This window comes from Sordaria macrospora, chromosome 2 (genome assembly GCF_033870435.1).
Source record: "Sordaria macrospora chromosome 2, complete sequence".
Classification (NCBI taxonomy): domain Eukaryota; kingdom Fungi; phylum Ascomycota; class Sordariomycetes; order Sordariales; family Sordariaceae; genus Sordaria; species Sordaria macrospora.
In genome coordinates, this window is record NC_089372.1 from 4,451,979 (window position 1) to 4,476,655 (window position 24,677).

A 24,677-nucleotide genomic window follows, 5' to 3' on the forward strand; every position below is an offset into this window, starting at 1 on the left:
GGTCTCTTTGGTGGCTAAACATGAGTGACTGGACGGGAAACTGTCGGACATGTTCATCAAGTTGCTGAACTTTACGACTCCATCTTCGTATTTCTATATCATATTTCAAAAGACACTACAACTCTCTCATAACCTCCTCAACAGCCTTCAACGCCAACTTCCTCCTTTGCTCTTCCGATACTGTGCCGCTCATATCCCTAACCGCTTGCAGCTTGAGCATCATCTTGGCGATCTTCTCCACATCTTCCTCTCCTATTTCTTCTTCCTCATCATCTTCCTTCTTCACCTTGTCTCCTGTCCCCGACCCAGACCCAGGCCCAGCACTCTGTCCAGCCTTTGCTGTGACGGGGGCAGATTGCTCCTTGCCCTTCTTCCCATTCCCTTTAACTTCCTCCTTCATCTTCTCCTTCACCTCCTCCTCGAACTGCTTCCAAAACCCCTCTCTGGCCTGCTTCTTCATCTTCGCGTCCCACGCATCCCCCCTCGACCCATCCACAGTTTGCATAACATTCCTAAACGCCTTCAAGTCCTCCGTCGTCTTGTCCGATTCCCCAGTCCCCTTCCAAAACGCTTTACGCATCTCCGCCTTCTGCTTCTTGGTGTACCCAAAGCCCAGATCAAACTCGTCCTCCGTATCCCAGTCATTCTCATCAATGTAGTCGGTATCTTTGTCGTCTTCAGACCCGCCGAAAGGTCCACCTCCTTCCGTGGAACCCGCACCGTCTCCGCCTGACCAGTCGTTGGACTGCAGCGCCTCTAGCACTCTCGCGATGCCCATCTTTTCGCCGTATTCGTTCCTCTTTTCCTTATCGTCGCCCTTCTCTTTTCCTTTTGAAGCGGTATCAAGGGACACAACCTGATGATGAACAAACTCCAACCCCCACTCCGCACACAAATCCTCCCACTCGTTGATCTCATCCTCCATGTCGACATCCATTTCATCCCCACCAACCGTAGTGGCAACACCAACAGCCAACCCAACCCCATCCCACTCCCACCCGCCCAACCCCTCCCTAACCACCTTGCCCACACCCTCAATAAACTCCTTCGTCTTTTCTTGTTGTTGTTGTTGTTGTTGTTGTTGTTGTTGTTGTTGTTGTTGTCCCACACCTGTCCCTGTCCCTGATGAAGACGATGCACCGGTGGATTTCTTCGAAGAAGAAGAAGAGGGAATCTCAAAAACACAAACAACCCCGCCCAACACCCCTAGCACCTCCTTCGCCTCCTCGCTCAGAAAACTCGCTGACCATTCGGCGGGGGAAGAGATGAGATCGAGCCAGATGGGGACGGAAGCGGTGTAGTAGGGCGTGGAGAGGGGGAGGGGGTGGGTTGTTCCTGCTAGGGATGGCGAGAGTTCTGTTGAATCCTGTTGTTGTTGTTCGGATGTTGATGATGAATCTTCTGCGGAGGAGGAGGTTTGTTGCTGTTGGGGAGTGGGGGCCGTGCCGGTTAAGTCTAATTTTTTGTTGTGGTTAGATTTTTTCTACTTGAGTTTTGAGACAGGGAGGAAACAAAGAAGGAAAAAAAAAGAGGAAGACATACCTCTGATGACGGCGCCGAGATGGTCAGAGGAGTCGGTGAGAGCAACCGCTAGGATTCGGCGCGGGTTGGTGATTTCTTCCGCTGTGTTTGGCGTCATCTTGTGAGATTCTGATTCAAAAAATATGGTTCTGAGGCTTTTGTTGAACTGAGGGGTTCCGAGAAATGAAGGAAGTCGTCAAGTGGTGTAGTGAGGTGAGCAATGGGATGATAGGTACAGTACGTCTGCCTAACCGTTGACCGTGACGCCACGGGAAGTGGAGCAGAGGACAGGCAGCTGCGTAGAACAAGTGGAGCTCCTGTGGCTTGAAATGTGGCGCATGGCTGTCCAAGTCTCCAAACATCATCGCAGTCACGACAGAGACAACATGAGTCTTTTCAACGAATCATATTCCTAATTCTGATCTATGTATATACACCATCCATACCCGCTGTCGATGATTTCTATCATCTCAAAGCAAAAATGTGTTAGAAAACCAAATGAAATATGCGCTCCTTCTGCTTTTCCTCCATCATCATGAGACCGGAACCAACCCAGAAAAAAAAACACTCCTCCCATTTCCCCCGAGTTTCCCATAATCCATGACGATCATTTCCATAACATGACATATAATCCCATTTTCGCTTTTCGTCCGTCTCTTTTCGTCTTTATCTTCAAACCTTTTAGTTCTCACCATCCTTCTTCCCCTCATCTCCAGTCCTGCTTCCCTCAGCAGTGGTAGTCGTACTGCTCTGCTCGTCATCCCCATCGACGTCGACAAGTTGTTTAATCTTGTACGCCTTCTTGGCAATCTTGGCCAGCGTGTCGTAGTCTCCGCTCATATCGCACATACTCCTGAAGCTGCCATCGGTCTTCTTCATCAGCTCCCAAGGATGTCCATACTCGACGATCTCGCCCTTGTCCAGGACGAGAACCTTGTCGTAGTCGGCAATGGTCTGCAGACGGTGAGCAATGGTGATGATGGTGCTAGTCAACTCGCGGATGGTCTCCTGGATGGCCGAATCGGTGGCGTAGTCGATCGAGGCGGTGGCCTCGTCCATGACGAGGACGGTGGGCTTCTTGAGCATGGCGCGAGCCAGGCAGAGAAGCTGGCGCTGACCCTGCGAGAGGTTGTTGCCGGACTCGGTGACGGGAGAGGAGAGGTCGAGGAAGATGTTCTTGTTGGTAGCAGTGGCGGGGCGGGAAGGCTCCGACTCGCTCTCAACAGGGGCAACGGGGGTCTGGGGAAGGAGAGCGGTGCTAACGGCGCCGGGGATGACCTCATCAGCCTTGATCAGGTGCACGCGGCGAAGAGCGGCAAAGATCTCCTCATCGGTGTACATGTTGAAGGGGTCGAGGTTGGTCCGGATGGTACCCATGAACAGAGTGGGCTCCTGGGGAACGATAGTGATGGCCTCGCGGAGATCACGAAGACCAATCAGACCAATATCAACGCCGTCAATCAAGATCTTGCCCTCATCCGCCTCCAAAGCACGGAAGATGGCCAGGGTAAGAGAGCTCTTTCCGGCACCAGTGCGGCCAACAATACCGATCTTCTCTTGGGCTTCAATCTTGAAGGTAAGGTTGCGGAGGACGGGCTCCAACTCAGCCCTATAACGTGTAGAGTAGTTGATGAACTCAACAGAGCCGTGGGCAGGCCAGTTCGCAGGGGGGCGGTTGTCCTCGACGATAGCCTCGGCCTCTTGCTCGACGTCAAGGTACTCCTTGATACGCTCGACAGAGTTCATGTTCTGTTCGTTCATAGCATAAAGACGAACCAGCCAGAGGATGTTGTCGGCAAAACCGATGGCATAGCTGAGAGAGATACCCGCAGAACCAGGATCGATCTTACCAAGGCTCATAATGACGAAGACTCCAGCGGCGAAGGCAACAAGATCGCCCAGAACATCGGTCCTGAACGCTAGCCATCTGTTGGCAGCCCAAAGGTAGATGAATGGGCGGATCTGAGCGTTGATCTTGGAAAGATTGTCGCGGATGAAACGTCTCTCGTCACCATACGCTCTGATGGTGGTGACACCACTCAAAGTCTCACCGAACTGTTGGAAGAGAGGGCTGCGCTGCACCGATTCCAAACGCTTCAGGTCGCGCGAGGCATGGAGGTAGAAGGCACCAAGGAAGACGTAGAGGATGGTGATGAAGAAACCGGCAATCAAGAAACCGGGCGTAATCCAGGCGATCAGAGTAACAGTCACGACAATTGCGAGGACACAACTCATGACCCCAATGGCAATAGGCGCAACCTCCTGATCAATGGCCTCCAGGTCCTTACTGAATCGGTTCATGATCTGGCCGAGAGGAGTGACATCGAAGAACTTGAAACGGGCACCGGCGACGGCACCCATCAGACGCTTGTGGAGCTTCCACGAGGCAGTCAAGGAACCGAAGAAAATCCACATGTCTCTGACAAGAGCGGCAACGGCACCACCAATACCAATGATAGCCAGTACGGTCAAGTAGTAACCGACGTTGACATCCTTGTTCGCGCTAGCCGAAAAGATGTTGCTATCGTTGCCCTTGACGTACGTGGAGATCGAAGCAAAATAGGTAGGCGAGACGGTCTGGCTGGAATAACTCTGCGAGTTCATGTTGAAAGTAGGGGCAACAACCTCGTCCGTAGCGTATTGGTTAGCCCACTCCTTGATCCAAAGACTGGTGGCGACACCAGAGAACTGCTGAGCACCAAAGACAACGGCGGCCAAAACCCAGAACCACCATTTGCCCATAGCTGTGAGGTAGAGCTTCATGACAGGCCACTTGACAGCACCAGTAGCCTTGCTTTCTTCCATGGCATCCTGCTTCTTGTGCTCCTTCTTGATCGTCTGAGCCTTGGTCTGAGATTCACTGCCGTCGGCTTCGTTGATCATGGTGTTGTCACCTTCCTCTCCGACACTGGACGGCACCCGGGAAGGAACGCGCGAGACATGAGCAGAGCCAGGACGAGACTTTTGGACGAAGTCTTCGCCGAACCTGCCAGCCGCGATGAGCTCCTGAGGAGCACCCTGAGCAGTGACACGACCGTTGGTCATCTGGACAACGAAGTCGGAGAAAGGAACGCAGAGAGGGATGTTGTGTGACACGAGGATGCAAGTGCGGTGCTTCATCAAAGGACCCATGATGCAGTTGCTGAAAATCCACTGAGCGGTGTGAGAATCAACGGCGCTGAGACAGTCATCCATGAGAAGGTGCTTAGAGTTGGAGTAGACGGCACGAGCCAACGAAATACGCTGCTTCTGGCCACCGGAGAGGGTGATGCCCTTCTCACCAACCAAAGTCTCGTCACCGTTATCCAAAATCTCCAGATCACGCTCCAGAGCGCAAGCGACAATGACGTCCTTGTATCTCTGCTCATCAAACGGTGCACTAAACAGAATGTTGTCCTTGATAGAGCCATTGACAAGCCAGGCTTGCTGGGCAACATAGGCGCAAGTATCGGCAAGACCAGTTTCGGGGTCGGGGCGGACATCCTCACGGCTGCGACCTCCGGGAAGGAAGACACGACCCTTAAGAATGGTCATCTCACCAAGCAAAGCCATAAGCATAGAGGTCTTTCCAGATCCGGTGGGGCCAGTGATGACGTTGAGCTTGCCCTCCTGGAACTCGACGTCGAGGTCAAGAAGACGGAAAGCCATGCTTCCATCCTCAGCAACAGTGTTCCTGCCGCCCCAGATGAAGCTGGCGCCTCTGAAACCGATGACTTTGTTGCCGTTTTCGTCGACATTGTCCTGGCCAAGCTGCTTTTGCTTCTCGGTCTCCTCCTCAGACAAGAACTCCTCGATACGGTCCACGGACACCTTGGACTCCTGCACATGGGCAATCATGTCTCCAAGCTGGTCAAGCGGATAGCGGAGCAGCATGAAGAGAGAAATGGCAGTGAAAGCGATAGAGGGATACAGCGGCTTCTTCTCAATGACGGTGAAGACAAAGAAGGTGAAGAAAGTGATAAGGATGGGAACGGTGTTCCAGACAGCCACGGCGCAAGCCCAGACCATGTACCGCGTACGCAGGGCCTTGAGCTCGGCCCGTCTCTTCTCGTCGACAATGGTTTCAAACCTGTGCTCCCAGGCGAAGTACTTGATGATGCGGATGTTTTGGAGCACTTCGTTGGTGGTGTGGATGCGCTTGTCAGTAGCGGACATAATCTTCTTCTGTGTATACTGGAAAGTCTTGGCAAACCCAATGTTGACAGGAAGGAGGAGAGCCATGATGATAAAGCCAGGGATGGCACTGTAGCCCATGACGTTATAAAGCAGAATAACAGCTACAAGCAGCTGTGTGGGAGCCGAGGCAATGAGGAAATGCAAATAGCTAGTGACCTCAGAGACCTTGAAGCTGTCGACGGACATCAGGGTAGTGATGGTTCCCAGATTGGCCTGCTCATCGGCCTCAGCGGCCTTATCCTTGGCTTTGGCAACAGCGGCCTCAGCTGCAGACTGATCAGTGGTCTTCTTGTCATCCTTCGCAAGACCCAAGGCGCGCTTGACCTTTGCGAAGAAGCCCTTCTTGGCGGGGGCTTCATTCTTCTTGTCTTCGCCGAGAACCTTGTCGTTACCGGCGGCGGCCTTTCTCCTGAGCGCCTTTGCGTAGATCTCACCGACAAGGATAGCACGGATGTTGATGCAAATCTTGCGCCCGATCCAAAGCGCCTGAGCGTCTCCAACAGAGCGGATAACATCCGTGATGGGGAGGAGGATCACATAGAGCCACAAGACGTTACGAGGGGCCTGGGTCGGATCCTCAACATATTCGAGGATAGCCTTGAGCAGCAGGGTGGGCGCAAAGGTGAAGGCACCCGACATGACAGCCCAGGCAGCCTGCGCAGCAACCATGCCCTTGAAGTAGCTCAAGAGGTGGAAAGACAGGGAAGTGGTCTTCTTGACCTGGCGGTAGTTGGCCAGAACCGTGGCGGCCTTATCGCTAGGAAGCAGATTCCAGACGCGGTCGGCAGTCAGCGGCTCCTTCCAGCCTTCCCACATGATGGAGTCAACCCAGCCGAAAGTGAAGTGGGAGAAGAGAGAGGCCAAGTTCTCGCGACTTGGCTGAATACCGTCCTCCCACTCTAGAATGACCGTCTTGTTTCCTTTGCGTGTGCTGATCGACATGAAGAAGAGGAGCGAGGTCAAGGCGAAGTCGACGATGGTCAAGATCTGCCTGAACTGGGTCGCAGGATGAACAATGGCGGAGCGGAAGCCAATGAGCGAAAACAGCCACTGGGCAAAGTAGATGGTAGCCGTGTGGTTCCAGAGGTGCGGTACACGCCACTGGGTGTTTCCAAGGAAGAGACGCAGCGCGGCAAGAATCAGAACATAGGTCCAGGCACTGAGACCGGCGATGGAAGCGATCTTGCCATGGCGACCGCTGTAGGCTTCGAGAACCAATGCGGCAACGTTGACACCGACCAGACCGGCGATGGCGAGGACTTCGACAACGGTAAGAAGGGTTTGACCAGCAGGAGTATCGGCCTGAACGATGGAGCCCTTGGTGGTAACCTTGGCCAGCGCAAGGCGGCCACCGCCGATGGCTAGCGCCTCATCTTCGTCACTCTCGTCGACAGGTTCTTCGTCTCTGGGCAGGTGAGTGCGGTCTTCGTCGTTATCGGCGATGCGATCGTATAGGTAGGCGCGGTTTGGTTTTTGCTTGGCAGCCCGGAGGAGAGTTGAGATGAGAAGTCGTAGTAGGGACAGTCCTACGATGATCAATGGTAGGAGGATCTTAAGGTAACTGAGAAAACAAGGTTTGTTAGCGGTCGGCAGTGGTCAAGATAGGCAGGATTTTGTCATGATCTGATAAGCGCAAATCCGGCGACAGCATGGAACGTACTCTTCCTGGAAGCATGGCGTGAAGTCGTCAGTCCGCCATATCGGCCACCCGCACTGAGCGAAACCCATTTCACGCGCTCAGCAGCGCCTCCGTGGCGAGCGAGCTGGACACAGATGGAGTGTGTTTATCGATGACCGAGGCGTTGGCGATGTCTCGGGAAAAGCGGGTGAGACAGGCAAAAAAGACGTGGGAAACTTCCCTGTCTTGTCGCAAAGTCCGGTCGTTGAGAGATGATGATGTTCCGTGGCGGTCTAAGTATGCGGCGAGCGAGGGAAGACCGACTTCCTCGAGAGCTGACGGGAGGACCAAAAGAGAAACGAATTTTCCGGACTCCGGTCGACTTTAAGTTGGATAAGAATGGAAGCAACTCCAGTCTCGGGTGGATGATGGGCCTTCTGGTCTTGGCTGGGATTCCAGTTGCGCTGTGCTAAAGTTGCCTGCCGTTCCCCGCTGTGGAGGACCCTCCCCGCCGGCAAGCTGGATTCAGAATTGGGATGGCGTTCAGTGGTCAGCGCGCCTGCAGCAGGTGGACTGCAGAGGACCGTGGCTGCTGCAACGCTGGGGGGGTTGCACTGTTGTTGGAACAGGGAACGAGCAATTGGCACGCCAGTGGGGTCGATTTGACACCTCTTTTTACTTTTTAGCCTTGATAGTGGGGCATCCTAGAGTCTTTTAGACCTGCCAGTTGTCAATTCAAAAACTTTTTCCAAGCGTCTGATCATTTGGAATCAACAAGCGGTCGGAGATCAAATATTCAAATCCCATCTCGGACTCGCACAATATCGTCTGTTTCTTGCGGTCTCGGACTGATCATCCACAGAGTTCTTCATCCACGCTATTTCGGGCTTGCTTTGCCGAGTCACAAGAACGTGACTGAAGGCAGCAAGTAGGTATGTAAGACGGCAAGGCCTGAACGGGAAGGTCCCATCAACATAGGTAGCTGTTTTATAGGAAATCCCGGCCGACTAAACCACAGGTTAACACTACCAAGAACAACTGAACACTATCGTTTTCTGGCCAGGCAGAGATATAAATTCGTTCGTGCTGCAGTGGCCATATCACAGCTCATGTTGTCTAGACTCTCATTCTCGTCATCATCACCGTTTCTTTGATACCTATTACCAATACGTTAAGAGTGTACTCTGGCTCCAGGATTCCCATCGCGATTGTCTCGGGTCGTTTCGTTGCGCCTTTCTTATCTTTCCGATCCCGCCATAGATCAGCCTAGATTCTGATTGGACGAGGCTCTTAATTGTCTGACGCAGTAAACTCCAGCCTCCTCCGCATTTGGCGCTGCATCTCTAATCCCGGGCCCCCGGAAGCTGGACAGCTTGGGGAAAAGTTCGTAGGTTTGTGTGGAATTGAGAACTGGCGGGAGGGACGGGAGGGAACTGAAGCACGAGCCTCTTTACCTACTAGGTACTATGGTATTTCTTGTCAATGATGTCAGTTTGACCTTGGATGATTAAATCAACGAAAATCACCCATCCTCTTTGACGTTCTTGGGATAGTGACATGGAACAATTCCAGCCCATCAGGTCGCGCAAGAAAAAGCACATCTGTTCCACGGAAAAGGGTCGTTCTACAGGCACAAATTGCATCACAGAGGGACACAAAAGGAGCACAACGAAAGGGGGAAGGGGTTCTTGGTGGTTATGATAAACACCAGCTGTGAGCCTCTAACAAAGTAGGTGACAACGGAACTGACAAACCTGAAAACAAGGGTCCTTTGTGGTCCGTCTGCGATTTACACAACGGGTACGTATCCCAACGGAACAGCCTCCACACCGCACCTTCTGCCGTTTCACAAGGACGCCATTATCACCACCACCTTGGACTGTCGGACCGCAAGACGGAAGTCTTGAATTACCTGCAATCTTTGACATCCGACTTCCAATGCCCACTCGCATTCTTTCAGCTCGAACTCATTCAAGGGTTCAACTCCAACTCTGGGAACCTCTGCATTCCCTTTCATGTAAGGGCCCGAACGGGTTACAACGACTGCTACCACACTTGCACCACGCATTCTGTACTGTGTTCAGTAGCGCCGGCCGGTTGGCTTGCTGCACGCGACCTTGGTGCTTCCTTGGTATAGCTTGGGGTGCTTGGGGAAATCCTTCGAGTTTGGAGAGCCCCTCACATCCCTCGGTTACACAGTACACTTTTAGGTCACTAACAGATCTGCCAATATCTCCCACCAAATCTGTTAGTCTCAGACCAACGTCCATCACACATCCGACCCACCTGCTCGGTCTCGACATCCGTTACCCGTCCCCTCACCCACATGCAAGTTTTCATCTTCTTTGCTGACCTTCCTCTTTCATCTAACCTGAACCTGTAAACTTCAGCCCCAGAGTCTGGGCTGTTAAAACGGTTGATGGAAGTCGTGAGTCATTGACTCTTTCTGCCCTACACTTCAAGGTTCATGTTCATATACGAACGTAGGGTGGTTCCTGTCTCGATTCGCATCAACTGGCTTGGCTCTATTTACGAATTTCCAGAAACCTCAAAAGTGCAAGGTACCATAGAGTCCAAATTCCAGACTAGAGATTAAAATCGTGAGTCATAGTATGACTACATAACCATGTAACTTTCGTGATGCAAGTTCATGTACGTAGGGTCGGGTCGGTCTGGGCTCGCATGAACCACCTACCTACATACCTACTGACTTGATTCCCAAATCTTACAAACCTTCAGTACCTTCAGTAGGTAAAGATGACTTCACTTCCGTTGGTATACTCAAAGAGCTATAGGTAGGAGGTTGGGGTAAGTACGGATTGTGTGGTTGACATCGTTAGAAACATCACAAGACTTTGGAGAAAGAGCCACCAATTGGTATCATCTCAAATCGACGCTTTTAAATCTGGTGAACACGTCTCTGACTGACAATATCTGGTTTGTACAATAGTCCGTGTAAGAAAGGTGTACAGGAGAAAAGTATTCAAAGCGTTGAACATCAAGCAACTGCAAGTATGAATTAGACACATCACAGCCCAAGATGAATCATCAGCGTCCAAGTATAAACAAAAAGATGAAAATTAACTATATACGTTGTGGTGAGGTATCAAACAGAATAGAGAGAGCCTCAAGGTCCAACTAGGGAGATACATGAAAAAAAGATTGAGTCCCCAATAACGCCGCTTTTGCTGCTGTCAGATCAAAAAGAGGACATGAGTGTGCAAAGGTATAATGCGCGGTGCTCTCCAACAAAAAGAGAAAATAAGCCATCAAGGGGATATGTCCCTCGCCGTCTCTCTCATCTTCTCATCGATCGATCATTCATAACCCCGTAAGACCTGCTTCTTCTTCTTCTTCTTCTTCTTCTTCTTCTTCTGCTTCCTCTGTTATGCTATTACTCATATCATGAATCATCCCACTTCACCCATTTCATCATTCCTTTCCCTCCTCACAGCAACTGCCTCGTCACCGGTGGCTGCTGCCCCTCATCCTGATTAACCGTCGTCCCCATCAACTGCCTCTCTACTGCACCGCCGCCTCCTCCCACTTCCCCTGTTGTTCCTCCAACACCAGTGCCTGCCGCCGTCGACGCCACAGGAGAATGCATCTCCGGCATCTCAATCGGGCTCGTGACGAAATACGGCTCACCCCCTTCTACCGCCGGCCCACTCGCAATCGGTGTATTGGCACTTCCCTCCCCCAGGAACCTCGTACTCACAGCCACGTCCGTGCTCGTCCGCAACGCCGACTTTCTGGGAGTCTTTCCCTTCATGCTTCCCTTAACTTCCTCCTTGGCCGCCTTGTTCTTAGGTCTGACAACGTCCTCCACCGGATCCTCCAGCTCCTCCGCCGGGGACTCAAAGTTAGGACGCGCGTAAGAATGGCTGGGACGACCCTCAGGCACCATCAATCTGTTGCTGCTGCTTCCGATGCCAGCGGTGGGGGTCATGCCGGTGCCGGTGAAGTCGCTATAGCTGTTCTTGTGTTTTAGGCTTTCAGCCTCGGAAGCCGCCGCATCAGCCGCAGGCAAACCGGCCTCTCCGCGCTCGGCGGCATGTTCCTTCATGACGTCCAGGACACCCTCAATGTGCTCGATCTCCTTCATCAGATCCTGATCGGTAGGCCACAGAGATCTGCGCACCATGCTGACGGCTCCCTCGAAGATGATAAGGGCAGACAGTGTGATGATGCAGACGACCCACCAGGGCGCGTGTTTGCCGAAACCCTTGATGAAGCCATCTCTGACAAGATACGGGCTCATCTTGGCCGAGAAGATACCACTGAGGAACAAGTTCCAGATGAACCAACCAAAGACAGAGATGAACAAACCGGCGAAGCAGATAGCGATACGATTGTGCAATTCGAGGACGAGCATCTTGATGTTGATGAAAATGACGCAGATGGTGAAGGCCAGGGTACCAACAGGATAGAGAGCCGTGTTCTCAGGCGGTAGGGTAATGCCGTAGACAAACCAGACAATGGTGAAAATCAGCACCGACTCTGAGACAGCCATGAACATCCAACCGATGTACAGCTTAACATTGAAGGCCTTCTCCTTCTGTCCGTATGTGTACAGTTCGGGTACTGCCATCAGCGTGTCGGCCTCCAGATCCTTCTCGAAGATACCGAAGAGAATAACCGGGAGCGAGGTGAACAGGGTATTGAAGACAGTCAAACTGGTAGACTCGAACAGAGAAGTGCCCGTATAGCCGTTATAGCGCTGATATTGAGCTTGGACGAGGTAGAAGACAATCTCCTTCCAGAAGGTGCCGAGGATGTACTTGCCGGTTCTGATGTAGTTCCAGCGACCGTGAACAAAGAGCAACCGTTGCAAGAACCGGAACTGAGCGATAGCGTAATCCGAGATACGAGCAGCCTGAAGACCTTCTCTTCCGGAAATACCGATACCAACGTGTGAAGCCTGGATCATGGCAATATCGTTGGCACCATCACCAATGGCAAGAGTAACAGCCTTGGGAACCTGTTGACGGATACTCTGGACAAGTGTGGCCTTTTGTGAAGGGGAAGCGCGACAGCATATGACCGAGTCGACCCTAACGACAAGGTCGAAGAAGAGAACCCGGAGGGACTCATCCTCCTCCACGACGCTTAGAGTATGACCATCAATAACAACTACAGAGTGAGGGACCATGCCACGACCGACATCTATCAGAGTCGAGGCAAGTCTCTCCTGAAGATCACCTTGGGTCGCGTCCAGGATGTACACCTCAGAGAAGGGCTTGCAGATCCTAGCCGAGTGGGCGATGTTGATGGCAGTCTCACGCTTGTCACCCGTAAGCATCCAAATCTTGATGTTGGCGCGGCGAAACTTGTCGATGGTCTCTGGCACACCGTGCTGTAGCTTATCCTCAATAGCAGTCGCTCCAGCAAGGTCGAAGTTCTGTTCGATGATCTCAGCAGCCGCTTCGATACGTTCCTGGCGGTTAACCAGGCTGGTAGTGGCTTCGTGATAGATCGTCTTCCACTTCTTGTACTCCTCGCCATCCAGATAACGGTAAGCAAAGACGAGGGTCCGCAGACCTTCAGAAGCGAAGTCATCAATGTGCTTAAAACAGCGTTCGAAAACGGCGGACTCGTTCAAAGCCAAGTGTTCGTCGACCATACCATCAAGAGGGTCGTGCGGACGACCGACTTCAAAGGACCGGCCACGCTGCATCGAGCGACGCGGGGGCGGGTGGGAATCATCGAACTCATCAGTCTCGCGACGAACCAGCCAAGAATCAACCTCATCCGTGAAGTAAGTATTAGACCGGCGCGTGCTGCCCTTACGCGCAACCTTCCGGTGGTCCATCGAAGCACGGGAAGCCCGAACAAGATTCATGCTGTCGCGCTTAATGCTCTGAAGGCTGAGCCGACGGAGGGCCTTCTCCTGCTCCATACTCTTGCGCATGCTGGCCAGCTGGCCGATCTTGCTAGCGGTCTGGATGGCGAGATTGCTCTGTTTGAGACGAGGCAGAATCATGCTATCAGCACCCTTCGTGAAGATACAGGTAGATCCGTCTGGCATGCGAATGACGATGGACATGCGCTTCCGCTTGCTACTGAATTCAATGACGTCCAGGACCTCGTATGTCTCGGTAACAGGGTTGCCCTCCGCATCACGAGTTTGAAGCTTGATGACCTGCGCAGGACGGTCAATTACCAAGTATCCCAAGTCCCTAGCTCCTTCTACCAGCGCTAACTCATCAGGAGAAGCCGCCTGGAAAGTCATTTCGCCATCCTCCTTGATCTCGGGGAGACAGGTGTGGCAAAGCGCAATGCAGAGAATGAAGTGTTTAGCGGTGCGGGAGAAGGGCGTGTTAGGTCTCTGCTGAAGATAGCGGATCAAGTCGTCAGTATTCGGTTCCGGCTGTCCATGCTTCACGCCAACGGTTGAGTGCCAGACAGATTGGTTTGCGACAATAGGCTCGTTGCTCGACTCCTCCGCAAGGGGTTCCAAGGAGGCTTCGACCTTAGAGGGCCGCGGTTTCGCCGAGATCGAAAGGCTCCGTTTCGGCAGGTCCTGGGTGAGCTGCTTTTGCTTTGCCTTCTCCGCCTCTTTCCGCAGATCCAAGTCGTGAAGAAATGCTGCTCCTCCCACACTGATCTTCCGGAACCTCATCAGGTTCTCAGTCAGCGTACCCGTCTTGTCCGAGAATACGTAGCTAACCTGGCCGAGATTTTCCAAGATTGTCGTAGTGTTGGCGCTCATTGCCGTGTCCGTTTTAGGATCATACATCTCAACGTCCGCAAGAAGGTAAAGCTGCCCAAGCTTGATGATTTCAAGGCTCACATAGAGTGACAGAGGAATAAGGGTGTTGAAAGCAATGATAAAGCCGATAACAATCTCCTTGATGGGGACCTTTTGCTGGATCAGGTACCAAGCCTTCTTTTCGTGGCTGCGATGCCACATGGTATATCCACCAGTACACCCAACAGCGAGGGCAACGACGAAGACCACAAGAAGCATGACAATCCGGTTGACCATAAACTGCATTTCCGGCGCCTTGGTGCGGACGTTCTTGTGCGCATTCATCCGAATCTTGCACTCCTCGCCAGTGTTGACAACGATGCCAATCGCCTGGGCCGTGTTCCGTAGGGTTGATCCTCTGTAAACGATCTGATTAGAAGTCAGAGGCTTCGTCTCTCCGTTCACTGTCACCCGGCCCTCGTAGTTGTAGAGGTCGAGATTAGGGTCTTCGGAGACAACTGTAGCATCACAGTGGGCCATGGCGTTGATAGAGGAGCAGTGGTCGAGCAGTAAAGGGCAGGCCTGTTTGCTCTTGAGATTGGTCTCCCCATCCAACGCCATGGTCTCGATATACGCCACTCCGTTCGGGCCAGTGGCATGAAGAAGCACCATGTCGGCGGGCACGTTCTCGTCTCTCTGCAACTGGACAATGTCGCCAACTCTGATGTCCTGCCACTCGACTCTTGCCCATGGCTCTCGTTCGCCTTCACCCTCGCCCTGGTCCACTTCAGCTGCAGTCACCCTTTCCAAACCAGCTAGTTCCGTAGCAGCTCCCTCCTCAGCGTACTTCTTGCCTTTGACCATTGACATAACCATCCCACGCTTCCTCCCCCGTACTCTCGTGCTAACGGTGCCATCAGGATCCAGCACAGACGCGGCACTTCTGTTCTCCAGTTTGTCGAGTCTGTATCGACGATAGTCGTCATAACCTTCTTTGCCCATACTAATGCACACGAAAGCAATAAGCGGTGCTATTGTCGTGTATGTTCCGGTTGTGCTGAGTCCAGGAATCATTTGTAGGATACCGATAACAAGGAAATAAAAGTTGGCGAGCTTGCTGAATTGGAAAAACAATTGCTTCGGCAAGAAGTCGTAGAGGGTATATCTGCTGGAACGGATAAAGTTTGAGACGTATGGCCGACCAGTCCGCTCGTCGTTCAACGGGGTCTGTCGTACCAAACCGGGTTTCAGCGGTATGTGTCTTCCATCTACACTTGGGGGTATCGGCCTTTGTCGCAAAAGGCCTTCAACGATGTATTTCTGGTAGGCATCCTCGGCGCCAGCCTTTATCCTATTCAGCGGATCGCTCGTTAACCTCTTTTGCCTCTCCTTCTGTCGCCCAATCCAGTCCTTGTAAGTGTCAAGAGTGATCTTGGTCTCCTCCTCCGTAGCCATAGCACTGCTGACGTCGCCGTACGCCTCATCGTAGCGTTGTCGTGGTAAAGTTAACGAAATACGTGAGCGGGTACTATGCGCTTCGCTGTGTCGTGGTTCTAAGCTTGGCCGGGCTGCTTTTGTTGGTCTTGAAGACGAGGAAGGGGGATCGATGTTGGAATTGATTGTGTATAATTGGGACGGAAGTTGCAGACTCGGGCGTGACAAGCTAGGACGGCCAGATCTCGGGAGGTCGTCCTCAGAAATATCGAGACTGAAGCGCACGCGCGTAGCCGATGGCGAGGCTGGCGATAGGGGGGTAGCTGGTGTTTCGGGAGAAAGATGGGACGACTGTCTAGGAAGCCCGAGGCTTGGTCTCCCATGCGCCGCAGGATGTCGGCCGTCGGTTGATCGCCGTTGTCCAAGCCTTAGCGAGGGCGTCGAGGCTGGTAGGCGGCGCAATGCCGGGCGAGGGACTTGGACTTCATTCTGCTGCAGTTCGATGTTCTCAAGTCGGTCTCTGAGAGCCTCGGTAGGATCTGGCTGGCCTCGTCCGGCCATGGTGGAAGAAGCTGCGTGTCGCAACTCCCAAGCAAGTCGGTGTAGACGAATGCGAAACGGGGTATCCTTCCTTTTCTAGCAGCAATTCGACATGTCCTCCCCTTATATCGCACAATGACAATGGTGTATGTGATCGACTCCCTGCCTTGAGAAACAAGAAAGAAACCTTTTTCGAATTTGTAGCGGTCTGGTCAGTGGTCTCTCTGGAGACGTTCAAAGCATTATGGCGACCGAGTCCAGGGTCGGACGAGATGCGGTTGGTTCGTTGACGGAGTCTCGATGATCAGAGCCGTTTAACTCGCAAGCCACCTCCGCATTAGCTGCGTTTTAGTGGAGTTTAGTGACGGAGTGATGCTGCACTGATGCTTTGACGCCCGACAGGGAACTTTGGAAGAAGTCGAAATCGCGATCTCAGAGACTCAAAGACAGACGGAAACTTTATGCACGCTTAGACCGGGGTATAGCTGTCGTACTATGGTGTCGCGAAAAAAGTTAAATTAACACCACTCCGTTTCGAAGGCTCGTGGGGCTGTTTCGATGCAAATTCGCTCGCTGTTGCTTGGGTTTCTCTTTGTGAATCAACCGGTAGGCGATATGGCTAGGGTTCTGAGCAACTCCGCTTGTCTTGGGGCCAAGGTGTCGCTGTCAGCTGCTTGGACGAAAGACTTGTAAGAGAAGTTGAGGCGACGAAGTGGTTACACGTAATTAATTGCGCGCTCCAAAGTAGACGGTGAAGAGGCCGAAGGGGGTATCTCAGAAAGACAAATGGCAATGAATCCAATATGTGGTGGTATCCAAGGCACGGGCACAGCAAGAAGTGAAGGGAATGAAAGAAGAATGAATGACAACCTGAAGAAGAGGCTGGGTGGTGACATGCATGTGGATTCAGTGATGCTCCGAGCCTGGGGAGGCCGAAGTGGAGAGAAAGTCCAATGTGAGTGGAAAGACAAGCCACGCTTTCCCTTTTCAGGCCAGGTCTTGGCAGAGGAAGCGGGCCTCGACGTCCACCCGCACGCCGACCGCTGTCCCACCGAGCCCACCGCTGAGCTGCAGCTCGCCTTGGATGGACTCCCGGGCCGCAACTGCAAGCACTCAAGAAGTTCCATCACGGAAGACAGCAAGCTCCCGACGAACCAACTCGGCATCCGGAACCGCGGCAGTCGTTTCCTAGCCCCCTATTTTCTTATCATCAGTCCCCATCAAAACCTTCTCAATCGCCTTCTTTCTTCTACCTCACGAAGAAGTTGATGCTCATTAGGTTTAGGAAAGTGTACTCGTCAGGTCTACAAAACCGACCGTCTCACTAGCGGGCGAGCCACTCCGCTAGTCAGACGGTCGGTTTTGTAGACCTGACGAGTATAGTAGAACACCGCCGAAACTGCACAACCACCATACACTAGTATTTACTAGCACAGCCCCAATGTCAGGAACCTTGGCGGCCGGCCTTGGAACTGTTTCGCCGCTTTTGCTTATTCGGGATAAACCTCCCTCCCCCTCCCACGTTCCGCCTATCACGATGGTCGAGTACTTTTATCACGCGGCGGCGGATGTCACTCAGGATCGTCGCATCGCCCTCCCATTCATCTTTCAGGTCCGAGAGACAAAGGCGTATGGATTCGAGACAAGAGCTCCCCGACCGTTGCGTGGCCATGGCTGCAGAGCCGCATGGCTGTGAATGTTGTGTATCCGGAGAACAGAAACAGGACGCCATAGTGCTTCGGATGGACGCCGTGGTGATATCCGATGTTTTGAGGGCCATTCGAGGTCTACGGGATGATGTTCATCTGCTGTGCACTCGGGCTGCTTTGTTGGCAGTGTGTGGTGTGACACAAACGTGCCCGACGAGGGAGTCACCCGTGAACTCGAACCACGGCCAAAGCTATGCAAAGTCCTTCTTAATTACTCAGGTATATGAATGGGACAGCTTACAAAGTTTGGAAACATCAACCTGCCTGACACATCGAAGAGTGAGGACCAAGATCAGTGCATTGAAAAAAAAAAAAAAAAAAAAAAAAAAAAAAAGGAAAAAAAGACATGAGACGAAAGGTCAAGCCATTCCATGTTAGTCAAACATCTCGAGGTGGGATGAAAAAATCCAGAACCATCCCGCATCCCGCTCGCGTGGTCAGGAGATCATGAAAAAGCTAAAACTCTAATCCCACGGTAATGTCCACTCTCCTGTTCCTGCAGATGGGACTCCTCATTTTTCTTCATTTAAGGTTTTGTAGATGATGATATGGGTCACGGTACGTACACTTGGTACTATTCGTCCAGTACCAAGGTATCACGTCGTCCCGTTCCGAGGGGTCCGGTGCTCCCGCTCCCGCTCGGGGGGTCCCGTCTCCGTGTGCAAAAACATGAAGGGCGACGTGTGAAATGTTTCGCCACGAAAGTTTTCAAGTATGTCCGGGTTGGTTGGCTCGGTTGGATCTGAGAGAAAGTTTTTAGTCTAACCTATTCACCTTACCCTACGTTTCGTTTCCCTTTACCCCAGACTTTGGAAAATATGAACTTGGAGCCCGGGATGCTACTCTGTAATTTCTCTTCTCCAGACAATCAACAATATCAAACTGCCGTGCTTTAGAGCTTCCAATTACGTATGCCCAGCCGTAATCTTGTGCTACTGTGTGGCTGTTTCTGCTGTGAATTGTTCTCCTGTTGTGGTGTTTATGCATTTTTCTCAGGAATTCCTTTCCACTCTCAAATCGACGAAATCGACGGTGTCGAAACATTCTCATTGTAGTCGGTGCGTTTACAAGCGCCCTGTAACTCTTTCTCACCTTGTCATTCTCACACCGGCACAGAGACGCAATGTTTACTGGTTTTACTCGACATTGATTATTTACCTGTTACGCTCTCCATGCTAACTACCTTCACCACCAATACCGTAAGCTAGAACTCTGCGCTATAGAGCAGAGACTGTTCCAATACTTCACCACCCTCCTGATTAGAACCAGAGTATCTGAGAAATAGTAGCCGCCTGGGCTTCTCCAGATCATCGCCTTTTAAACCTCCCCGCAGCCAAAACTTCATGGAGACACCTGATGCTTTTTACCGTCGACACTTTCCCCCGCCGTCCCATCAAGAGGGAGGGGAAAACGGGAAACCCATGAAAAACGAAGAGCTATTACAAAAACCGAGGCCCCGGGAATTCGCCGTCAAAAGAGGAATTATTACCCCGGGATATCGATAGACGAGTGACCGCCACAAAAAGAGCAACGTAATAGAGAAACGAGAGAACTTGTGCGATACTAAAAATGATCATAGTAGGGATAACGAGAATTGATGTGCCAGACACGCATGAAAAGACAAGGTATCGTCATGCAGATTTCGTGGCTGATGGATGAAATGGGACAAGAACAGAACATTTATAGGAGGGGCGTTCCTGGCAGTTTTAAGATCGGGAAAGATGTGGTAGATATGTCGTCAAGCTTTTTTTCTTCTGAAGCGACACATGGAGGCAATAGAGCGTCCTGGTATATACAACGAGATCCTCTAAACGCCAAAAGGAGTCGAACCGGGAGTATACTCTCCGGAGGGGTATTATAAGGAATAAAGAGTCATGAACCATCGGTGGCTGATAACCTATCGCAGCACAAAGTCGTGCCGCGAGGCAGACAAGGAAAAACATTTTGATTCATCCGCTCACTGTTGATGGTGAATGCTTTCAGGAGACAGAGAAGCGGGATCAACGTCAAAGTGTTTGAGATCCATGTACTGGTTCAGCTCCATTTCTGCTTGGTTCGGCTCAGCAAATGGCGAGTGAGGGTGCATCGGAAGTGTGTAGCTGTGCTTTCCAGGCTGGTACATGTCATGTTGAGAACCGTCATCCGAAATCGCAGAACCTTCGCAGATGGGAGGCATAGACATCGGCGGAGATTCGCTCATGATGGCAGGGTGGTCGAACGATAGCGGAGAAATCGACGGGGGCGGAACACCGAGGCTCGAGGGGTTGATCATGGGCGAGAAAGTAGCGCTATAAGGAGTGAAGCTACCAGCCATGTTGCCATTGTCAGGAGGCGCGAAGTAGTTGGGGCTATTGAAGCCAGCCGGAGAGTGAGGAGCAGTCGTCGCCGACATGGGATACTGTCGCATATCCAAAGACCCGAAGCCAGCCTGGGTATCAATGCGCAGGTTGGGGTTGAGAGGACCCAGCATGTTGGGTTGCTGAGGGATGGGAGCGAAGATCTGGGGGTTGTGAACGGGAGCCTGGTGGTGGTGCTCAGGTTGCGTGATATGGAAGCTCGGGGGCTGCTGGAGCATCTGGAGTGTCTGGAAATCGATCGGCCCAGGGACACTGCGGCTACGCTGCCTCTTGTGGCCAGGTCCTCCCCGCATCATCATGTTGTTGTTCTGATGAACGTTGATCCCCCATTGGTTCTCCTGGAACATGCCAACGTGGGGCTGCGCGAAGTTTGGCTGAGAAGAAGGACGCGCTGGGGAAACAGGCGCAGACAGGGCCATGGGGTGGTGCATCTCCTGGAACATGTGGTTCGGGCTGTGACGATGCATGAAAGCCTCCAGGCTGACAAGCTTAGCAAGCTGGCTGCTCAGCATCTTGGGGTTGCCGCCACCAAGGTGATGGGTGAGCACGCTTGAAGCTTGCTGATCCTCAGTGAAATCACCGACCTGGAAGAAGCCGCTAGCCTGGCCAACCGCGTCCATGAAGAAGAGGGGTGGTTGGAGAAGCTCGATCGTGATTCCGCCCATATGATCGCCATCACCATTGTTGAGGTAGATGTTCTTGATGTACGAAAAGGGATACTCGATCTTGTATCCTTCCTGATCGTTGTTGATGTAGTAGGTCATCGTGCACTTGTCGGGGGAGTAAAAGATGATGAGATCCATAGTGTTTTGGGACACGCGCATCCACTTGCCAATAGTGAGCGACTTGCAGTTGAGATGGTGAATCACTGCAGCGTGTTAGCAAGCCCGTCCTTACTCCATGCTCCATTGGATAATTGAGCCGTAACTTACAAACTTTGCCCGTTCCGCCTTGCTCACCACCGAGCATTCCCTGGTGTCCATATGGCAGCAAACCAGTGCGACCAAAGTAACCGAGACCTTTGCCCGACTCCATCGCCTGCATCGCAAGATACTGTCTCATGGACTCGGGGATGGAATCCATATCCTCGCCGCTTTCCAAGCTCTTCTTCGCCAGAAGCTTAATCTTGGCGCGACTGCTCACAAAGTTAGTTGACAGCCGCAACCGTGGACGGGGCAGAAGCGCGCAGCAACAGAGACTTACCGGTTCTGGAACCAAATCTGAACAGACCTTTCGGTCATATTGATCTCCTCCGCTATCCTCTCGCGAACAGTGGCAGTCGGAGTAGGGTTCTTGTTGAACTCCATCTCAAGGGTTGTGAGCTGGTCCTGCGTCGCACGCTGCCTCTTCTGGTTCTTTTGCTGCTGGGTGAGGGTGCTCTTGCGGGGTGGGCGCCTCGAGGCCGAAGACTGGCTGTGGTTCTTGTTGCCATTGGCGGGAGTAGAGGGAGAAGGCGAGACACTGTCCTGGGGGCAGCTGGTCGAGGTGGGAGTGGGAAGAGGGCTCATGCTGGAGGTTGGCGAAGGCGCTTCGTGCTTCATCATCGACGGCGGGGCCAAAGCCTCCTGGTTGATTATATCGGTGGCCATTGCGAGGTGCGCTAGTAACGTTTCCTTGTTTCCAAACGAAACCCAAGAGCGCGTTGAACGATGGTTTGTTTCTCAATACGCGGATCCAGAGATCTCTGGATTCGGCCTAGTGTTGTCCGACACGGTTTGCCCGTTTCAGGTTGTGCGCGTCGAGCGGGAGGCTGAAGTGGGAGGTGCGATGTCGAAGGCGTTTCGCGGTTGTGTACTTGAGGTAGAAGCTATCGCGAGATTGCAGATGACAGCAAATGGAATGATGTCGCAAAACAATATGAAAGTCGTATCTTTTTGTAGTAGTAATGAATATGTGTCGTCCTGGACCGCAGTAGGTGGGAACAGGAGGATTAGTAGTGATAGTAGTATAGTAGTAGTAAGTACTAAGTGTCTAGCTGTGTTTGGATTGCCAGGGGTGAGTGGCAGAGAGAGTGTGATGATAGTGGTGATAGTTGTGATGGTGTTGTGGTGGTGATGTTTGGTGTTGATGATGATGCTGAATTCAGACCGTAAAGGAAGGTAAAGGGACCCGGAAAGAGTGACGGGACCTGATAGAATAGTCTGAATTGATGATTGATCCAAGTGAACGACTGTGGTTAGAAAAGCGAAAGAATGAAGGCAGGGGGAGAGAGGAAAGGAAGGCTTGTCGGTGAGAGACGAGACTGGCGATGGCGACCGAGGTGGGTTGGAAAAAGAGGGAGTGGGAAAAAAAGAGAGCGACGAGGGCCGGGGACGGGGGCATTCGAGGGAAAAAGCAGAAAGGGCAATGGTGGAACATGCGACGACCACCCGACCGACTCCAGCGGGCTCCAGGGCTCCAAACAGGGCTCCAGCAGCGAGCGAGCGATGGGGCGGCACCGGAAAAAGTGGGTCTAGACTCTGGGCAACGAGAGCGACGAGTGGGCGACCACTGCGAATCGCTGCGAATCACTGCGCGAATGGCTGCTGCGAATGGCACCGTCCAGCCAGTGCCTCTGCTCGCTGTGTGGTGCCCACCACCTGCAAAGGTGGGTCGCTCGATGCGGGTCGAGTGGCATGGCGTCCAGGGTTGCGGTTGGCCCATATCATCCCATGGGTGGTCGCCGTGCCTGGCTCACCTAGCAGGTGCGCCCTCTTTTGTCCCTTTCCTCCCGGGGCAGCTATCGTCTGGTTCCAGCTTGGTGCAGTTTTGGTGCAGTTTTGGTGCAGTTCTGGTGCAGTCTGGCGCAGAGGCGCTGCAGCAAGTGAGGTGCATTGCCCGCACTGCCCGCCGACAACCCACAGACACCGGCGTAAAAGGTGGGAGGCAGACCGTTGGGATTGGACGCGATCCATCACTCGCGAACCACACAAAGCACGGCGATGGCACAGCTCGAAACGGGGGAGGGGGGGGGCCAAGCAACATGGAAGCAGACTTCACACTAGCACACTCGCACATTGACCAACACTCAGCGCGGGACACGGCATGATGGCGGCCCTCCTCCCAAGACCATGAGCGACGGTACCTGCAGGAGGATGTGAGCTCAACTCACTCACTTCACACTCACTGTCCCCGTCCACAGTCCGTCAGACGCCATCTCGTACCGTGGTCCCGTCCCGTCTCCATGGCAAGCACTTCAGTCTTGTCTCCGAGAGAAAAGGCTCTGTCTGTCTGTCTTCTGTCGTCTGGTCCTTCTGCAAACCAAAAAAAAAAAAAAAAAAAAAAAAAAAAAAAAAAAAAAAAAGTCCCAGCGAACAGCGATCATGATGGAGTGGATCTCACCCACATCGCTCCCCTTCCTCGTGCTCCTATTCGGGCTCCAACGACCAAGGCTTTCCGGTTGACCCCGTCGTTTTCTCCCGAGTTCCCTTCCACGTCCCTCTCACAACTTCTCTCACACTGTCCAGCTCTCCTAGCCAGACACGCTACCTACGATACAATACCCCCAGGTGACCCAGGTACAGTACCTGCCCGACTTGGCTCGACCCATCCAGGCCCCCCGTTTGCACCAGTCGACCCTAAATCCCAGGTCCCGGACGGACTCGACCATTCAGATGAGAGACGCTATTTTAGCCCCCCAGGGTTACCTTACCACTGGAAAGAACGGCACTCATCCGACTGCCGCCAGGCCTGTTGGTGAGATCCTCTCTTCTGTTTCTGAGCTAGACAGTAGCGAAAGAAGCCCTAGAAGTTGAAGGGGTCTGAGGGGAAAAGAAAGGGGAGGGGATGCTTGAATCGGAATGGCTCGGGCTTGAGCCCCGCGACCACCGGACTGTCCACAACTCCCATCTCGGTAACCAAGAGCTCGAGGCAGACGACGGACGGGGAGTAACCAGGCCGTCAAACAGACACAAGCATACACAGGACACAGTACCCTGATGGGGATGGGGAGCCAGGCCTGACCTGACTGACCACGACCTGGCCACCATGCAAGACATTGAAACTGGTGCAACGGCGATGCTGCCAAAATGTTCACTAGTCCCAGGCCGGATGACCAGTCAAGTTCACTTTTCTACATATGGACCTCATTCCCGTCAACCGCAGGTGGTTGTTTTCCTACCGTGGATGAACATTGTGAATATCGGACGACAAGATTTTCATCTTATCGAGGAAGGACTCGTCCGTTTGATCATCAGGCCAGGAACAATCGACATCCACTGGCGGTCACCGAGGCAATGGTCCTGTTGTTCATTGGGTCCGTCGGGGATGCCACGGTCCATCATCCGTCAAGGTCAATTGGAATGAATGAGCACAAGCGGATCTTACAATGATCGGGAGGGCTTGCTTGCTCCCAGAGCTCTTGTCCAGACATCCAGGTACGTATACTATCGGCCCAATTCTCGTTGTCTTTTATATCATCTTCCACTTTCTCGCCTGGCACCTGTTCATCCGGATACACGAGGAGGCGTAGCTACCCGAATAGTTCTGTCGTGCAACGTGCGCTCGCGTTCATCCTCGGACTCATTCGGGTTCAGTCTGGAAAACAGATCGCCGTCGTTCATTGATGCTCGCAGTGATAGCATACTCGTGAAAACAGACCCCTATGGCCCAGGCCCACCTTCAAACCCTTTGACATATTTGGACCCTTTGAA

The 24,677-nt window shown here is 52.7% G+C and overlaps 4 protein-coding genes across 4 annotated transcripts; all 4 read right to left on the reverse strand.

The window, feature by feature from the left end:
* Positions 1-115: 115 nt before the first annotated feature.
* Positions 116-1,818, reverse strand: SMAC4_03121 (uncharacterized protein; the record flags this gene model as incomplete). Its single annotated transcript, XM_066089891.1, has 2 exons — positions 1,543-1,818; positions 116-1,455 (listed from the first exon to the last, which is right to left on the reverse strand). The coding sequence occupies exons 1-2, from the start codon at positions 1,637-1,639 to the stop codon at positions 116-118; spliced, it is 1,437 nt and encodes a 478-aa protein (XP_065946205.1). The 5' UTR covers positions 1,640-1,818.
* A 94-nt stretch (positions 1,819-1,912) lies between these two features.
* SMAC4_03122 (uncharacterized protein) lies at positions 1,913-8,378 on the reverse strand. Its single transcript, XM_066089892.1, has 2 exons — positions 7,358-8,378; positions 1,913-7,258 (listed from the first exon to the last, which is right to left on the reverse strand). Exons 1-2 carry the CDS (start codon positions 7,423-7,425, stop codon positions 2,203-2,205), a joined length of 5,124 nt encoding a protein of 1,707 aa, XP_065946206.1. The 5' UTR covers positions 7,426-8,378; the 3' UTR covers positions 1,913-2,202.
* A 1,994-nt stretch (positions 8,379-10,372) lies between these two features.
* SMAC4_03123 (uncharacterized protein) lies at positions 10,373-16,880 on the reverse strand. The gene has a single exon (XM_003349487.2). It carries the CDS (start codon positions 15,999-16,001, stop codon positions 10,764-10,766), a length of 5,238 nt encoding a protein of 1,745 aa, XP_003349535.1. The 5' UTR covers positions 16,002-16,880; the 3' UTR covers positions 10,373-10,763.
* A 1,925-nt stretch (positions 16,881-18,805) lies between these two features.
* Positions 18,806-22,309, reverse strand: SMAC4_03124 (uncharacterized protein). The gene is made up of 3 exons (XM_003349488.2): positions 21,250-22,309; positions 20,979-21,181; positions 18,806-20,914 (listed from the first exon to the last, which is right to left on the reverse strand). Exons 1-3 carry the CDS (start codon positions 21,633-21,635, stop codon positions 19,647-19,649), a joined length of 1,857 nt encoding a protein of 618 aa, XP_003349536.2. The 5' UTR covers positions 21,636-22,309; the 3' UTR covers positions 18,806-19,646.
* Positions 22,310-24,677: the final 2,368 nt, after the last annotated feature.

What these genes read in the sequence shown, in the direction of transcription:
- SMAC4_03122 (XM_066089892.1), bottom strand. Translation starts at nt 7,425, where the DNA reads ATGGGTTTCGCTCAGTGCGGGTGGCCGATATGGCGGACTGACGACTTC. An exon ending in ACGCCATGCTTCCAGGAAGA is followed by an intron (nt 7,259 to 7,357) that starts GTACGTTCCATG and finishes TTGTTTTCTCAG; the next exon opens with TTACCTTAAGATCCTCCTAC.
- SMAC4_03123 (XM_003349487.2), bottom strand. Translation starts at nt 16,001, where the DNA reads ATGGCCGGACGAGGCCAGCCAGATCCTACCGAGGCTCTCAGAGACCGA.
- SMAC4_03124 (XM_003349488.2), bottom strand. Translation starts at nt 21,635, where the DNA reads ATGGCCACCGATATAATCAACCAGGAGGCTTTGGCCCCGCCGTCGATG. An exon ending in CAGATTTGGTTCCAGAACCG is followed by an intron (nt 21,182 to 21,249) that starts GTAAGTCTCTGT and finishes CTTTGTGAGCAG; the next exon opens with TCGCGCCAAGATTAAGCTTC. An exon ending in AGGCGGAACGGGCAAAGTTT is followed by an intron (nt 20,915 to 20,978) that starts GTAAGTTACGGC and finishes AACACGCTGCAG; the next exon opens with TGATTCACCATCTCAACTGC.